General features: G+C 34.4%; 1 protein-coding gene across 2 annotated transcripts in view; it reads left to right on the top strand.

Moving 5' to 3' along the window:
* Positions 1 to 16,961, top strand: part of BRIP1 (BRCA1 interacting DNA helicase 1) — a 161,169-nt gene extending 144,208 nt beyond the window's left edge. For both annotated transcript variants that reach the window (XM_012773002.3, XM_075994410.1), the window contains 3 exons: positions 1,796 to 1,878; positions 11,604 to 11,933; positions 13,806 to 16,961. In XM_012773002.3, coding sequence (XP_012628456.1) covers positions 1,796 to 1,878; positions 11,604 to 11,933; positions 13,806 to 14,566 — 1,174 coding nt within the window. In that variant the 3' untranslated portion in view covers positions 14,567 to 16,961. The remainder of the gene's footprint in view (positions 1 to 1,795; positions 1,879 to 11,603; positions 11,934 to 13,805) is intronic.
* Positions 16,962 to 18,638: the final 1,677 nt, after the last annotated feature.

Raw genomic sequence — 18,638 nt, 5'->3', positions numbered from 1 at the left:
CAAAGAATGAAACTGGAAATCAGTAACAGAAGAAAAAAGGAAAACTCACAAATACGTGGAAATTCAATCACACACTCTTTAAACAACCAGTGGGTTAAAGAAGAAATCACAAGGGAAATTGGAAAATACCCTGGCAGCATTATTTATAATAACCAAAAAGTAGAAACAATGCAATTGTCTATTAACTTATGAAGTACTAATACATGATATGAGTGAATCTTGAAAACATCCCACTAAGTAAAATAAGCCAGATACAAAATGCTACATATTGTATTAATATAATTCTAGTTAAATAAAATGTCCAGAATAGGCAAATCTTTAGGTACAGGGAATATTAGTTGTTGCCAGAAGTAATGGGAAATAATTAGGATAATTTGGAGTGACTGCTAATACGCATGGGGTTTCTTTTTGGGGTGAAGAAAGTATTCTGGAATGGATAATGCTATAGGTTGTACAACCTTAAAAATGTACTGAAAACTATTGAATTGTATACTTTAAAGTTTTTAAATAATTATTTTAAAATATTTTTTAAATACTAGTCAATTGAATCCAACAATCTAGAAAGAATGAACCATGACCACATATGGTTAACCTAGGAATACACGACTGGTTCAGTATTTGAAAATGAACCAGTGTGATTTCCTATATTAGCAGTTGAAAGGAGAAAAACTACATAATTATATCAATTGATTTTAAAACAATTTTGACAAAATTATGTGTTCATTCATGATAAAAACTCAAACTAGTAAAAAGGATGTTTACATAAAACATAATTGTTAATAATACTTAAGGTAAAAAATGGTGTTTGTAGCTAAGTAAGAAGGTCTTGGAAAATATTTTCTATAATTTTCTTGATTTCAAAATAAAATGCATATAACATTTTTGGATACAAGTTAGTTGGGAGAAGTAGGGGATTTCTTTATGCACCTCTTTTGGTACATTGTACTGGGTAGCTTCTATAACTTTTCATAATAATGAATTGATTAAAGAAATATATAGTCTGGGCTGGGTGCAGTGGCTCATGCATGTAATCCTAGCACTCTGGGAGGCCAAGGCGGGCGGATGGTTTGAGCTCAGGAGTTCGAGACCAGCCTGAGCAAGACTGAGACCCCATCTCTACTAAAAAAAAAATAGAAATTAGCTGGACAACTAAAAATATATAGAAAAAGTTAGCCAGGCATGGTGGCGCATGCCTGTAGTCTCAGCTACTCAGGAGGTTGAGGCAGAAGGATTGCTTGAGCCCAGGAGTGTGAGGTTGCTGCTAGGCTGATGCCACAGCACTCTAGCCGGGCCAACAGAGTGAGACTCTATCTCAAAAAAATATATATAGATAGATAGTCAGTCAGTCAGTCAGTCAGTCAGGGCATGGTGACTCACACCTATAATCCTAGCATTCTGGTAGGCCAAAGCTGGAGGATTCCTTGAGCTCAAGAGTTTGGAGACTAGCCTGAGCAAAAGGGAGAGACCCTGTCTCTACTAAAAATAGAAAAATTAGCCGTGTGTCATGGCAGGCTTCTGTAGTCCCAGCTGCACGGGAGCCTGAGGCAAGAGGATTTCTTAAGCCCGAGAGTTTGAGGTTGCAGTGAGCTATGATGATACCGCTGTACTCTACACCTGGGGCGACAGTGAGATTCTGTGTCGAAAGAAAAGAAAGAAGAGGAAAAAGAGAGAGAAGGGAGGGAGAGAGGAAAGGAAGAAATAAATCTCATACACACATTGAGTTTTTCAAATTTCTGTCCCACTAGAAACCTGGATTTTCAACATTATAGTTTGATTTTCCCCCTATTTTTTGTAGGTGCATTCGACACAGAAATGATTGGGGAGCGCTTATTCTGGTGGATGATCGCTTCAGGAATAACCCAAGTCGCTATATATCTGGTAAGATTCTTAGCTGAGTATACAGTGAAATCTATAGTAACTACCAGTAACAAGCTGTGGTTTTTGTTGTGCTAAAAACATATAATATGCTATCTTATTAACAGCTTTTTAAGTGTACAGTACAATATTGTTAACTATAAGGACAATATTATACAGATCTCTAGAACTTTTTAATTTTGCATAACTGAAATTTTAAACCAGTTGAACACCAATTCCCATTTCCCCTCCCCTTATCCACTGGCAACCACCTTGTTTCTGAGTTTGACTATTTTACATACCTTGTATATAAATTGAATGATGCTGTATTTGTCCTGTGACTGGCTTATTTCACTTGGCCTAATGGCCTCAAGATTCATCCATATTGTGGTATCTGACAAGATTTTCTTCTTTCCTATACCTGAATAACTATTTTATGAATACATTTTGTTATATGTATACATTATACCATATTCATTATACCATATTCATCTGTCAACATAGATTTATGTTGTTCTACCTCTTGAATATTGGGAACAATGCTACAGTGAACATGGGAGAGCAGCTATTTCTTGAAGATCCTGATTACAGTTTTTTAAAAATAAATACCAAGAATGGAATTAGTGGATTGTATGGTAGTTGAAGTTTTAATTTTTTGAGGAACCTCTATACCATTCTCCACAGCAACTGCACTGTTTGTCATTCCAATTTCTCCACGTCCTCCCTAATGCTTATTTTCTTTTTTTTTTTTTTATTTCTGATACTGACAGTAGGTATGAGATGATAATTGCATCTCATTGTGGATTTGGTTTGCATTTCTCTGATTAGCGATGTTGAGTATCTTTTCATATACCTATTGGCCATCTGTATGTCTTCTTTGGAGAAATGTCTGTTCAAGTACTTTGCCCATTTTTTAATTGGGTTATTTGGACTTATCTGTTTGTTGGTTTTTTGCTGTTGAGGTGTAGGAATTCCTTATATATTTTGGAGATTAACCCCTTATCAGTTATGTGGTTTGGAAATATCTTTCTCTCATTCCATAGGTTACCTTTTCACTGTACTGATTGTTTACCTTCCTATCCAGAAACTTTTTAGTGTAATGTGACCCCTCTTGTCTGTTTTTGCTTTTATTGCATGTGCTTTTGGTATCATATCCAAGAAATTATTGCCAAGACCAATATTATGAATTTTCCCCCCTTTTTTCTTCTAGGAGCTTTACTGTTTTAGGTCTTACAGTATTAAGTCTTGAATCCATTTTGAGTGGATTTTCCCATGGTATACTATAAGAGTCCAATTTCATTTCTCTGCATGTGAATATCCTGTTTCCCAGTACCGTTTGTTGATAAAACTATCCTTTCCCCATTGTGTATCTCTGTTGACACCCTTGTTGAAGATGAACCATATATGTAAGGGTTTTTTTCTAGGCTCTCTATTCTGTTCCATTGGTATACATCTTTCTTTTTAGCCAGTACCATACTTTTTTGATTAATATAGTTTTGTAATGTATTTTAAAATCAGGAAGTATTATGGCAGCAGCCTTTATCTTTGTTCTCAAAATTGTTTTGCCTGTTTATCGTTCTCTGTGGCTCCATATGAATTCTAGGATTTTTCTGTTTCTGTAAAAAATGCCATTGGGATTTTGATAGGCATTGTACTGAATCTGTAGATCACTTTCAGTAGTGTATTTTAACAATATTTAGTCTTGCGGATCCATGAAGATGTGATTTCTTTGTGTCATCTTTAATGTTTTCCAGTAATGTTTTGTAATTTTCAGTGTGCAAGTCTTTTGCCTTCTCAGTTACATTTTTATTCCTAAATATTTTATTCTTTTTAATGCTATTATAAGTGGAATTTTCCCCTAAATTTTTTTTGGTTGTTAGTGTGTAGACATGCAACTGATTTTTATGTGATTTTTTAATCCTGTGACTGTACTGGATTTGTTCTAACAGAATTTGTTTGGGGGTGAATCTTTATAGGGTTTTCTACATATGAGATCATGTCATCTGTGAAGGGAAATAATTTCACTTCTTCCTTTCCAATTTGGATTTCTTTTATTTCTTTTTCTTGCCTAATATTTCCGGCTAGGACTTCCAGTACTGTGTTAAAAAGAAGTAGCAACAATGGACATCCCTTGCCTTGTTGTCTTAAAGGAAAAGCTTTCAGTTCTTAACCCTTGCATATGATGTGGGCTTTTCATATGGCGTTTATTATGTTGAGATAATTTCCTTCTACTAGTTTGTTGAGAGTTTTTATCATAAAAGGCTATTGAATTTTGTCAAATACTTTTTGTGTATCTATTAATATGATCATATAATTTTTATCTTTTATTTTGCTACTGTAGTGTATCACATTGATTTTCCTATTTTGAACTATCCTTATATTTCAGGATATATAGTATATGATCATTTTAATGTACTGATGAATTCTGTTTGTTGGTATTTTGTTGAAGGTTTTCATCTCTATTCATTTAGGGATATTGGTCTATAGTTTTTGTATTTGTTAGTTTGTTCATTATTTGTTTTGGGGTTTTTTTGAGACAGAGTCTTACTCTGTCACCCTGGCTAGAGAGCAGTGGCATCATCATAGCTCACTGTAACCTCAAATTCCTAGGCTCAAGCTATCCCTCCTGCCTCACCCTCCCCAGTAGCTGGGACTACAGGAATGCATCACCACACCTGGCTAATTTTTCTATTTTTAGTAGAGGTGGGGGTCTCTTACTCAGACTTGTGACCTTAAGCAATCCTCCCGCCACAGCCTCCCAGAGTGCTATGATTATAGTCATGAGCCACCCTGCCTGGCCCTGTAGTTTTCTTATAGTGTCATTTTCTGGCTTTGCTGTCAGGGAAACACTGGCCTCATTAAAAGAGTTTTGGAAGTATTCGCTGTTCAGTTGTTTAGAAGAGTTTAAGAAGAATTGGCATTGATTCTTTTAATGTTTGGTAGAACTCACCAATGAAGTCATCTAGTACTGGGCTTTTCTTTGTTGGAAGGTTTTTTATTACTGATTAAGTGTCCTTACTAGTTATAGGTCTGTTCAGATTTTCTATTTCTTCATGATTTCATTGATTGTATGTTTCTAGGAATTTATCCATTTCTTCAAGATTATTCAATTTACTAGCATATGTTCAGAGTACTGTCTTTCTTTTTTTTTTTTTTTTTTCCAGACAGAGTCTCACTTTGTTGCTCAGGCTAGAATGAGTACCATGGCATCAGCCTACCTCACAGCAACCTCAAACTCCTGGGCTCAAGCAATCCTGCTGCCTCAGCCTCCCGAGTAGCTGGGACTACAGGCATGCACCACCATGCCTGGCTAATTTTTTCTATATATATTAGTTGGCCAATTAATTTCTAATTTCTATTTATAGTAGAGACAGGGTCTTGCGCTTGCTCAGGTTGGTTTCGAACTCCAACGATCCTCCTGCCTCGGCCTCCCGGAGAGCTAGGATTACAGGTGTGAGCCACCGTGCCCGGCCCAGAGTACTGTCTTATAATCCTTTTTATTTCTGTAGCATCAATTGTAACATCTCCTCTTTCATTTCTGATTTTGTCTGAGTCATCTTTTTTCTTGATTAGTCTAGTTTATCAAACTTTGTTGTTTTCAAAAACACCAACTCTTATTTTTGTTGATTTAATTGGTTATTTTTCCATTCTCTATTTCTCCTCTATTCTTTATCATTTCCTTCCTTCTGCTAACATTGGATTTAGTTCTTTAGTTTCTTGACCTGTAGAGTTATTTGAGCTCTTTCTCCTTTTTTAATGTAGGTATTTACCACTATAAACTCTCCTCTTAGTACTAATTTGGCTGCATCCTTTACTTGCCATACGATGTTTTTGTTTTCATTGGTGTCAAGATATTTTCTATATCCTTTTTGATTTCTTATTTGTCCGACTTATTGGTTGTTCAAGAGAGTGTTGTTTAATTTCTACATGTTTGTGAATTCTCCAGTTCTTTTTCTGCTACTTAATTCTGATTCCATTCTGTTGTGGTTAGAAAGATACTTGGTATTACTTTAGTCATCTCAAATTTGTTAAGACTTGTTTTGTGACCAAATATGTGATCTGTCCTGGGAAATGTTCTTTACACACTTGAGAAGAATGTGTATTCTGCTGCTTTTGGGGGGGAATGTTCTGTATATAACAGTTAAGTCCATTTGATCTATAAGTTTTGTTTTTTGTTTTTCATGACCGAAGATAAAGAAGAGATACAGCGTTTTTCAGTCCTCTTTCTTTATTGATCACCTGTCTGAATGATTGAATATGGGATATTGAAATCTATTATTGTGTTGTCAGTTTCTCCCTACAGTTTAATATTTATATATTTAGGTACTTTGATGTTAGATGCATATTTATTCATAATTGTTATATCTTCCTGGTGAATTGACCTATTTATCATTATATAAAATATTCTTATCTCTTTTGACAGTTTTTGACTTAAAGTCTATTTTGTCTGGTAGAAGTATGGCCACCCCTGCTCTTCTGGCTATCTTTTGCAAGGAATATCTTTTCCATCCTTTCACTTTCAACTTATGTGTATCCTTAAACCTAAAAAGAATCTCTTGTATATAGCATATAGTTGGAACAGATTTTCATCCATTCAACTACTCTTTGTCTTTTGATTTAAAAAGTACTGTGATGTGAATGTTATGTCCCCCCAAATTCATATGGTGAAATTCTCAACCACAACATGGTGGCATTAGGACATGGGTCCTTTGGGAGGTGAGTAGGTCATGGGGCCAGAGCCTTCTGAATGGTATTAGTGTCCTTATATAAAAGGCCTGAGAGAGCTTTCCTGTCCCTTCCTCTATGAACCCTTCCTGGTTCAGAAAACAGCAGTCTGAACCAGGAAGCAGGCCTTTTCTATTATAGAAATTGAATCTGCCATTGCCTTTATCTTGGACTTCCCAGCCTCCAGAACTATGAGAAATAAATTTTTATTATTTAAGCTACCCAGTCTATGATATTTTGTTATAGCAGCATGAACAGAGTAAAATATCAAGTTTCCATTTATATTTAAGGTAATTATTGATAGAGAAGAATTTACTGTTGCTGTATGTGCATTGTTTGGTCTGTCTTGTAGCTCTTTTGGTTCTCTTTTCCTCACTTGCTGTCTTCCTTTGTGTTTTGTTGACTTTTTGAAGTAACATGCTTTGATTCCTTTCTCATTTTTTTGTGTGTCTTCTATTTCCTTTGTGGTTACATGGATCTTAGAGTTATAACAATTTTTTTAACAGATAACATGTTAATTTCAACTACAAACAAAAACTCTATACTTTTGGATGGATGTGGTGGCTTATGGCTCATGCCTGTAATCCCAACACTTTAGAGGCCAAGGTAAGAGGACTGCTTGAAGCCAAGAGTTTGAGATAAACCTGAGCAATATAGTGAGACCCTGTCTCAAAAAACAAAACAGAACAACAACAACAACAAACTTAGTCCTTGCTGCTCAGGAGAATGAGGCAGAAGAATCCCTTGAGTCCACAGTTCAAGGTTGTAGTGAGCTATGATCATGCCACTGCATTCCAGCCTGGGGTGACAGAGTGAGACCCTGTCTACAAAAACAAAACAAAAAACCTCTATGCTTTACTTTTCTCCCATCACTTATGTTATTGAAGTCACAAATCACATTTTTTATATTGTGTGTTCATTAACATTTCTTTTTTATACTTTTATCTTTTCTGTACAAAATTAAGTGATTTATGCACCATTGTTATTATTTTAAAGTATTCTGTATTGTATGTTTACCTTTACTAGCAAACTTTATACTCTCATATTGCTATATAGCAAACCCTCTTTAGCATATCTTATAAAGCAGGTCTAGTGATGATAAAGTCCCTCAGTTTTTGTTTACCTGAAAAAGCCTTTATCTCTTATCCATTTCTGATGGTTAGTATTCTTAGTTGGCAGGTGCTTTTTTTGTTGTTGTGTTTGGTTTTTCTGTTTCAGCTCTTTGAATATATCATCCCATTCCGATCTGGTTTGTAAGGTTTCTCCTGAGAAATCTGTAAGTGTCTTATGGGAGTTCACTTGTACGTAACAAGTTGCTTTTCTCTTGATGTTTTTAGAATTCTATTTTTTGACTTCTAATAATTTGATTATAATGTATCTTGGTATGGACTTATGGGTTCATCCTATTAAATAGTTGGGTTTGTTTGGCTTCTTGAATCTGGGTGTCACTTTTTTTCCCCTCAGGTTTGGCAAGTTTTGGGTCATTATTTCTGTAAATAAGCTTTCCGTTCCTTGCTCTCTTTCTCTTTCTAGAACTACCAGAATGCATACATTGGTTGGCATGATGGTGTTCCATAAATCTTTTATGTTTTCTTCACTCCTCCCCCCCCCCTTTTTTTTCTTTTTTGCTTGTCTGGATAATTTCAAATGACCTATCTTCAAGTTTGTTGACTCTTTCTTCTGCTTAAGTCTGTTATTGAACCCTTCTAGTGAATTTTTTCAGTTCAATTATTGTTTTAGCTCCTAATTTTCTGTTTAGATTTTTTTTGATTCTGTTGAAATTCGCCTTTTCCTGTATCATTTTCTTGAGCTCATGAGCATCTTTTTTGATAGTTATTTTAAATTCTTTGTCAAATAATTCATAAACCTTTATTTCTTTAGGGTTGCTTTCTGGAGATTTTGTTCCTTTGACAGGGTTATTTTTTCCTGTTTGTGTTCCTTGGAACTTTGTATGATACCCATACATTTGGAAAAAACAGCCACCTCTCACAGTGTTTACAGACTGGTTTCATACAGGGACTGACCTTCTCCTGTCCAGCCAGGTAGGCATTCTGGGAGGTTCTCAAACCTTTTCTGTGGATCTGTCTTCTCTAAACTTGTGTGTATGGATTTCTAATTAGAGGTATTTGCCAGTTTGTTTTCTTACTGGGTGCCATACTCTCTTGTACCCTTCTATTTGTCTCTTGTGTCATAGGGCCTCTAAAGCAGCAGCATGCTGTCCAGCTCTTTTGTTCTCACTGGTCCCAGGCATATAGAGTTTTCTGGGTCATGTCAGTCCTTTAAGAGAGGCAAGATAGAAGCAAGTGTCTTGGGTAGGCACCCCAAAAAGTCAGAACTTTGGACGTACAGTCCAGTCTTCTCCAGGTAGAAGCTAGGAACTTGGGATTTATTCTCCATCATATGGCACTATTCTGAGGTTGGAATTATGGCAAGAGTGTATCACAAATTTTCTCACCCACTTTGATGCAGGTAGTAGATCATTTTTTTCCTACTCAAAGCAGCAAATATTGTGTATGTATGGTTTCATCTAGCAGTAACACAGTCCTTTCAGAGTGAGTACCAGAAGTCCACTTATTATCAAAAAGCTGTAGGTTACACTGGCATCTTTATTATTGCCTTTATGTTAAAAAATTCATTCTAAAATTAAGAGATGGGCCGGGCGCTGTGGCTCACGCCTGTAATCCTAGCTCTTGGGAGGCCGAGGCGGGCGGATTGCTCAAGGTCAGGAGTTCAAAACCAGCCTGAGCAAGAGCGAGACCCCGTCTCTACTATAAATAGAAAGAATTTAATTGGCCAACTGATATATATATAAAAAATTAGCCGGGCATGGTGGCGCATGCCTGTAGTCCCAGCTACTCGGGAGGCTGAGGCAGAAGGATCACTCAAGCCCAGGAGTTTGAGGTTGCTGTGAGCTAGGCTGACGCCACGGCACTCACTCTAGCCTGGACAACAAAGTGAGACTCTGTCTCAAAAAAAAAAAAAAAATAAAAAAAAAATAAAATAAAATTAAGAGATGCCAAATTTTGTTTCAGATTACCTGTCTGTGGGTGTAGACTCTACCTTTTCTATTTCAGAGCTTAATTACTTTGTTTGGTTTGATATTAAAATATAACCATCTGGAGTAAAGCAAAAAATACCGCTTTATTGATTTTATCTTCCCTTTTCATATACAAAGCATATAATAACTATGTCAAACAGTAACTAAAGGCGAAAATGCTAAGTGCTGGTATTTAGTCAGCAGGTGGAGCTCATATTCTTTCAGGTTTTCAAAAGCAAACAATGACATTTTACACTGAAAAGGCTTTCTTTCATTATAAAAAGGTTGAAATGTAAAATTAACTAATACTAAAATTTTTTAATTTTAGAGAATTGATTTTATTTGGCATAATCATTTTCCCCAACAAAATAACTTTAAGAGAAATGCTTATTAATTTTTTTATTTTAAAATATAGAACGTACATTTCTAATTCATAGTTCAGATTTATTGAGAGATTTTTTTGAATTAAAATTTACCATTATTTCTGGGAAGTTTTTATTTTATTTTTTCTGAGATTCATAAAGTGTGAAATGTTTACTAGTTGTTTAAATTTAATTTGCACAAATACAGAATTGATAGAAAATTTCCTTGTAAAAAAAGCTAAAGAGCCAGGTGCAGTGGCTCACACCTGTAATCCTAGCACTCTGGGAGGCCAAGGCTGGAGAATCCCTTGAGTCAGGAGTTTAAGACTAGCCTGAGTAAGAGTGAGACTCCATCTCTACAAAAAATAGAAAAATTAGCCAGGTGTGGTGGTGTGCACCTTTAAATCCTAGCTACTTGAGAGGCTGAGGCAGGAAGATTGATTGAGCCCAGGAGTTTGAGATTGCAGTGAGCTGTGATGATACAACTGCACTCCAGCCTGGACAACAGAGCAAGACTCTGTCTAGGAAAAAAACTAAAGGACTGTATTTGAAATTATAATAGTCAAGTTGCATGAATCCCTGTTTTATCGAAACTTAATAATACCATAGTGACTTTTTTTTTTTTTTTTTTAAAGAGACTGGGTGTCACTCAGGCTGGAAGTACAGTAGCATGATATTACCTCACTGCAGCCTTGAACTCCTGAGCTCAGGCCATCCCACCTCAGCCTCCTGAGTAGCTTGGACTACCATCACTAGTCACCACGCCCAGCTAATTTTTAAATTTTTTTGTAGAGACAAGGTCTCACTATGTTGCCCAGGCTGGTCTTGAACTCGTGGCCTCAAGCAGTCCTCATACCTTGGGCTTCTAAAGTGCTGAGATTATGGGTATGAGCCACCATAGTGACTTTTAAAACTAACTGTTCCAGGGAATATTTATTTTGTGAAAGTCCAAATAATCTGATTTTTCATTTTATTTTGAGGTGAGTCATAATACTAAACTCCTAATATGATTCATTTTTATGCAGCTTTTACATGTCACAGGTCAAATCATATCCTTTACAACTTGATTACTTATACTATTAAACATAATTATATAAAAATCCAGAGTGGATGTGATTTGCCCAAAAGACAGTATCATTTCCTTCACTTCCAGAATAGTTTAAGATGTATCTAGAATTGGTAGAGGAGAACAAAAAAACCTTTGAGAATATAATCTTGATTTTATTTTTTTAAAAGGAGTAAAATTTAGAATATTGCAGAAGATTGTATTGTTTACAACTTCCAGTTTCCCTATATGAAAAAGGTCAGTAATTTTGGGGAAATTATGGTGAAATTTATTTTGCCATATTCACCAGTTATTCTTAACAAGAGAATAGTATATTTCCCTCTCTTCACCCTACTGCCACTGACTCTTCCATCTCTTTGACAATCACTGCATATAAAGAGAAATATTACTGATATATGAATATATTATACATATGAAGTAAAATTGCAGGAAAAATATTGAGAACCATTCTGTATATTCAAAATGAAAATTAGATTACTTCTGTACAAAAAGCTCTATCTTAATAAATAATATCTTAATAACTAAGTAACCAGATTTTCCCCTGGGTTTTTTTCCTTAGGACTTTCTAAATGGGTACGACAGCAGATTCAGCACCATTCAACCTTTGAAAGTGCACTGGAGTCCTTGGCTGAATTTTCCAAAAAGCACCAAAAGGTCACTGATATATCCAAAAAGGACAGAAAGTATATGCAGAATGATGAGTCTACACTTGAAGTGACCTGTTTGAAGGACAATACTGTGAATTATTTATTGGAAGAAGCAAGTCATCTGTCACCAGAAAATACTAGGGAAGATGAAGCAAAAATGTGTGTCCAGGAACCACAGTGTCTTAAAATGATTACTAAAAATCCGTCTCTACCAAGTGGCATCATCCCCAGAAAGGAGAAAAGTATGAAAAGTTCTGCCCATTTACATTTGATAGAGAAGTCTTATATTTAGTGAAATGATATTTGGATATAGATTAATTTCCTTAAATATGTTAGTTGTAATATAAGATGTTATTATAAAATAATGAAATAGTATGGTATTTTGGAATGGGAACAAACTTTTGTCAAGAGACCAGAGCATATTTTCTGGTTTTCCACTAACAAGCTTTGCCAATTACTAGCTGTGTGATCGTAAGTCACTTAACCTATTTGAGTCATAATAGAAAAAAAGAATACCTGCCTAGCTGTCCCTCCAGATTGGATTGTGTGTTTTTCCTTTAAAAGCTCTCTATTTCTGTTTAGTGCTTTTTTTTTTCCTTCTGAGACAGAGCTCAGAAAGAGAGACTCTAGCTCTGTCACCCAGGCTAGAGTGCCATGGCATCAGACAAGCTCACAGCAACCTCAAACTCCTGGGATTAAGGGATCCTCCTGCCTCAGCCTCCCTGAGTAGCTGGGACTATAAGCATGTGCCACCATGCCCAGCTAATTTTTTTTATTTTTAGTAGAGATGGGGTCTCAACTCTTGCTCAGGCTGGTCAGGATCACTCCTGACCTCAAGTGATCCTTCCTGCCTCGGCTTCCCAGAGTGCTAGGATTACAGGCATGAGCTGCCGTGCCTCGCTTCCAGGTTGGGTTGTAAATGTCAAATAAGATGATAAATATTACACAATTGTAAGGTACTGTACAAATGGTAGATATTTTTCCAAAGGCTATATAAAAAATTGGTCTAATTTATAGATTCTTCTCATAGGAACTTCTTCATTTTCAGGAGGTGAAAGACATTCTAAATGATAAAAAATAATATTTTGAAATATATTAGAAATAATGGTTTATATCAGGGATTGGTAAACTGGCACATGGACAAAATTTGGCCTGCTATCTGTGTTTGTAAATGAAGTTTAATGGAACACAGTCATGCCCATTCATTTACATACTGCGAACAGCATAATTGAGTAGCTGCAACAGAGACAATATGGCCTGCAAATCTTAAAATATTTACAGTCTGGCTTGTAACAGAAAAAAGTTTGCCAAACTTTAGTCTATATCATTGGCTATGATTTTAATTGTTTTAATTAATATAGTATTTCTTAACAAAGCAATTATTAAATACTTATTTTGTAGTGTATATGTTTTTCTTTTTTTTTTTTTTTTTTTTTTAACAGACAGGGTCTCAGTCTTTCACCTAGGCTGGAGTACAGTGGCATGATCACAGCTCACTGCAGCCTCCAATTCCTGGGCTCAAGCAATCCTTTTGCCTCAGCCTCCTGAACAGCTGGGACTATAGGCGTGCAGCAGCTGAATAAATTTTTTTATTTTTTGTGCAGATGAGGTCTCACTATGTTGCCCAGACTGATCTTGACCTCCTGACCACAAGCTATTCTCCTGCCTTGGTCTCCCAGAGTGCTGAGATTATAACCATGAGTCACCACACCAGGCTAGTAGTATATACTTCTAAATAAATATCACAGTAAATTCAAGGCTATTATCCTGGTAACCAGGAAACTAGGTTCTAGTCCTGATCTTTCTAACATGGTTTTATAACTTTGAGCAAATAATTTAGCCTTGCAATTATGAGTTTCCTTATTTATTAAATAAGAATTAGTCTAGGTCAGTTTTTCAAGGCAAATTTTTATAGCCCATTCCCTCCTTTACTCAGCCCTCCTCTCCTTTTTTCCCCTCCAATAAGCCCCTTTTAAAACATGAACCTCTTCTTTAAGTTCTAAGGTAAAAGTTCAAAACTACTGGTTGTAGGATCTAAGTTATGTATCCTATATAGATATTTTAATTATGTTAATAATCAGAAAGTTAAAGCTCTTAACTTTTTATATTCTTAGATGATCCAGCATTCTTAGAAGAGTCTGTCCAAGCAATGAAAACAGAAGAAATAGTGATTTCCAGATCCACAAGCCCAACTTTCAACAAACAAACAGACAGAGTCAGCTGGTCTAGCTTTAATTCTTTGGGACAGTATTTTACCAATAAAATACGTACTGCAACACCTGAGCTCAGGTCATCAAAGAATTGTGTCTCTAGTCCTTCTAGTTTCAAAGCAGAAAAGATGGAAAGTAAAACTGTTTTGCCACTCACTGATAAATGTGAATCCTCAAATCTGACAGTAAACACATCATTTGGGTCATGCTCTCAATCAGAAGCCATCATTTCATCAATAAAAATTGATGCTACTCTTACAAAAATAAATCATTCCAAACATTCACTCTGCTGTGAAGAAATCCTGGCTCCAGACATTGAATTGTCTCTAGAAGGTGAAGAACCTAAATCTTCCACTCCAAATAGAGCTTTTGAAACAGAAGAAGATGAATCTATCTATTTTACACCTGAACTTTATGATCCGGAAGATTCAGATGAAAACAGTGACCTAGTTGAAACTGACAGAAGTGACAGATTGGCTAAAAATTCAAATTGCATTTTAGCTGAAAACATTTCTGAAACTAGAACTATGAAAGAAGTGAATTCAGTCAGTGAAATGAAAGCTGAGACGACGTGCACAGATACAAAGTTGAATGGAATCATGCCTATTGAAGAAAATAAAATTAGTAACATTGATGATGATGTAAAAACAACTTGGATAAATTAAACAGTCTCCTTCCCAAAATAAAGGTGTGCTCCCTAGTATTCGGTAATAATACTTAACTCTCAAGCTGTAAAAATATGTCGTCATGCTTATGTTAAACTCTATTGTAAGTAATAATTTGTACATTGGATAAGTGGGGTACTTTCAAAAAACTTTGGATGTATTTTTTCACTTTGTCATCAGATTTTTAAAAGTCTATTTTATGTTCAGAAATGTAAGTTTTACTATTTGAATTTTGATAGATTCGTACAAAATATTTTCCTCAAATAACTCTTCCATAGCTAAGTGCAATTTAAAATTAATCTGATATTTAGAGTTTTCTGTAGCACTTCCAATTTCATATAAATAGTATTTTGTAGTCCTCTTCATTTGTTTTCATGCTGGTACATAAATATTACTAATAGTCTAATCTAGTCACACCACAGCCATGTTTCATTATAGATTTTACCTTAAATCTGTCTGAAGTTTTTTTAGAAATTACCTGTCTTGAAAAGTTTATTCCCTTATTAAACTGCATACTTTATAATTAAGAGTAATTAAGAGAACAGCATGCATTTTTAATTGAAAGTGTTTTTCATTGCTTATATGATAAACCTAAAAATCAAACATGTTATAAACAAATTTATATAAAATTATAAAATGCCAAATGAAGTACTCCAAATTTTCAGTTTCATCATCATTGTGGGGAAAAAAGTGATAAGTTCTGGCATAAATCCTTATACAATTATCAAATTTATATATCAAATTTATCTTAATAAGCAAACACAGATAACTGCAACTGAAATATGTTTCTTTAGAGCACAGTAATTTTTTCTGTGAATTTTGACTGTTTTATGTTTTTATGAATGAAACTATACATTTGATCAAAAATGGTTATAAAAGATGCTCATCTCTGATGTCATTCCAAAAATACATTCACTGATTTTTCTAAGAAACATCTGTTATTCATTGGGCACTTTGACTTCTTGTAAATGATTTGAATTGAATTTCATTAGCTGTTCATGTAGTGTGTATGGTATATTATTTTCAAGTCAAAATTCCCAGGAATCAGGATTATTTTTATATTCATTTTTGATAAACGAATTATTATATATTCATATGTTTGCTTGTATTTTGATGGCATTTAGATTTAATACAACTTGTTTCTATAGCACTGGGTTTTACAACTCTAAGCATAGTTCAAAGAAATTTAAATTCACAATTTAGCAATTAAAGGATTTATCTGTAGCTTCAGATATTTTAGATCCTACATATATTTTTCTTATTGGATCAGAGAGTAACAAGTACCAAACACTATGTTAGAAGGTAATTTCTACATTGTTTTGAAAGAGGGCAACTATTTCCCCCCTGGTATTGTTCTTAAACCACAGATAATGATAGTAGTGTAGTGAAAAAAAAAATAAAAAACCAGGTGGAAGATGACACTTGGGCTTTATTCCTGGCTCTGCCACTAATTTGCTAAGTTGCCACTAATTTGCTAAGTCTTGTTGGCAATCAACATACCTTTCAGGGAATTAGTTTCATCTGTAAAATGCAGACATTAGTACTATAAAGTCATACAAATCCCTTTCAGCTTTAAAAATCTATAAAGGAATATCTGTTGATATTTTACTGAGTCAATTTTCTATGCTTATATTCCAGAATGCTTAAAATAAAGCATAAACCATTTCATAAAAGAGGTGAAGTGACTCTGAGTCATCTACATTTAGGGAACAATTATATGAATAAATGCATAACTTGGAAAACTAGATATTTAACAATACTGCAATTAACACATTTTAGGGACTTTTGAAATTATCTTTAGAAATCGGTAAACGGCATAAGAAAATCAAGGATATTACTTTATAGTCATATCTTAGTGTTATCACTCAACTTGATCTCAAATGCCATCCCCTTCCCTAGCTAGATAAGACTTTTGATCCTTTACAAAGTCTCATTCTCTCTGAAGCTAAAGATTGCCATCACTAAGAATGTGCATAAAGATGTACCTGAAGCTTTTAGGAATTCTAAAAGGTATTTCAATCATATCTTTGTTGAAATAGGTGTAAGATCACAACTTTGACCAAGATGATGGTCCAAGAAGTAAACTACTGGCCTTTATAGAGTAAGACATAGACCATGTTCATTACTGATAACATGGTTTTTAAAGAAATATTTATAAAGTTAAATAAGTTAAAACATATACAACCTATAAAAGCATTTAAAAGGGCACATGGCAAGTCATCAATTTTTATTACATCAACCAGATATGTAGAGTACATTCTTGCATTATATGAAACCTTCCCTAACTATAGAGACTGACAGTAAATTGTTAGTGGAAATAATTATTTGGCTGGTTAATTTTTTAATGTTTTTGAGATATATAAGGAAGAAAGGCACAATGTAAAGAGTAGATGTTTCATGACTTGAATTTTGAATTTTAGATGGATTAAAGCTTTCTAGAATTGTATTGGAAATTAATGAGAAACTACTGTACTACTACTGTACATTTAATTATTACACCGTTTTTAATTTGGCACAGTTTCTAAGTTCACATTTTTGTTATGATATACCTATTCAAAACATTAAAATGTTTTCAAAATTTTCCCCCCATTATTTTTCTGCAGGACTTTATAATATTACTTTCCTATAATAAACCCATTCAAAATATTTAATTCTTTAGAACTGCTTAAAAATTTTTGTAAAGTCAAAGTGCCTAATTGTAGTAATCTCTAAGTGGTGACATTCTTTTTGTATTTCATTTCTACACCATTCCCACTTATGCTCTTTTAAACCTCAAATTTCTCAATGAGCTACACAAGAATTTACTTTAACCTGTATGAATTCTTGGTAGTTTGTTTGTTTCCATAGGTAAATTCAGTCAATGTTTTGTAAATAAATTTTTGGTTTTGATTATAAAAATTTTCATCAATACTATTTAAGACCACATCAGACAATCAATATGTAAGGAAGCTAAAATCTTAATGTGAAATATCTGTGGGGCTATCAAACAAAGATCATCACCTGAGGAAATGGAAATTTTGAAAATGACCAAGGCTTATGATCCACTAGCCCCAAATCATTTTCATGTCTCTGGGGAAAACATAATAGAATTTTGTTTCTTAGGGTTTCATCTGATAGAACCATTAGCCACCCAGCTTCCTATACTCCACAGTAGAGCCTTGTTATAATGTCCATGGGATCTGAGCCAGTGGATCACATTATTGGTAAGACCACCTTATAATGAGGTGCTTTCAGTAACTAAACCCTCTTGGACTAGGTCCAAAACAACCCATCTTACACCAAATTCCACTCTGTAATAAACATGCTTCAATGTATCAGAAAGAAAACAAATGCTATATGAAACTTATAGTTACCAGAAACTAACCTTTGAAAACCTTACAGTAACTACTGATTAAAAGGAATATTTAATAAGGCATAATTAGGTGGATATTTTAGTACTTATAATTAATTTGTATTTTCTTGGCTCAGTCTTTTCAAATTTATATGATTGATTATCTTATGCTTTTCCCCAAAATTTCATCATATTAAAGCATTTTACATCAATATTTATAGAACTCAATATTAAAGTGTTTAATTTGGCTCCTTGCTATTATAAAAAGTACTAAATTGTACAAGTGGCATATTTATGTAAACTAATTAGGTGCCATCTTGTATATATGATTCATATACAGTTGAAAATTTTAAATGTATTAAGTATGATTTGTTATTATTTTGGATGGAGTATTATCTGGGTATATTTTCCCTGTTTTGCAAACTAATGTTATTCATATTTAAATATTAAAAAAATTAACATTTGAAAGGATAGTTATCAGTTATAAAAGGACCCAAGTGACCTGGCTTTGCCAGTCAGGACTCTTGCTTGTGGAGATGAATTATTACCTAAAGCAGGAGATAGGAGCTATAAAACTTAACTTTGTGCCATCTTCAGTATCATTGTTGCAGACTAGGCATAACCTGAAGTTAAGGAATTATTTAGAGTATAGGCTCACCTAAATATAAACTGCAATAAAGTAGAACTGGTTGCAGTGATGTGTGCCACTGGGAGCCTGAGGTGGGAGGATCATGTGAGCCC

Source organism: Microcebus murinus, chromosome 18, assembly GCF_040939455.1.
Source record: "Microcebus murinus isolate Inina chromosome 18, M.murinus_Inina_mat1.0, whole genome shotgun sequence".
NCBI lineage: Eukaryota > Metazoa > Chordata > Mammalia > Primates > Cheirogaleidae > Microcebus > Microcebus murinus.
The sequence above is the reverse complement of the archived record's forward strand: the minus strand, read 5'-3'. Positions and strand labels throughout refer to the sequence as shown.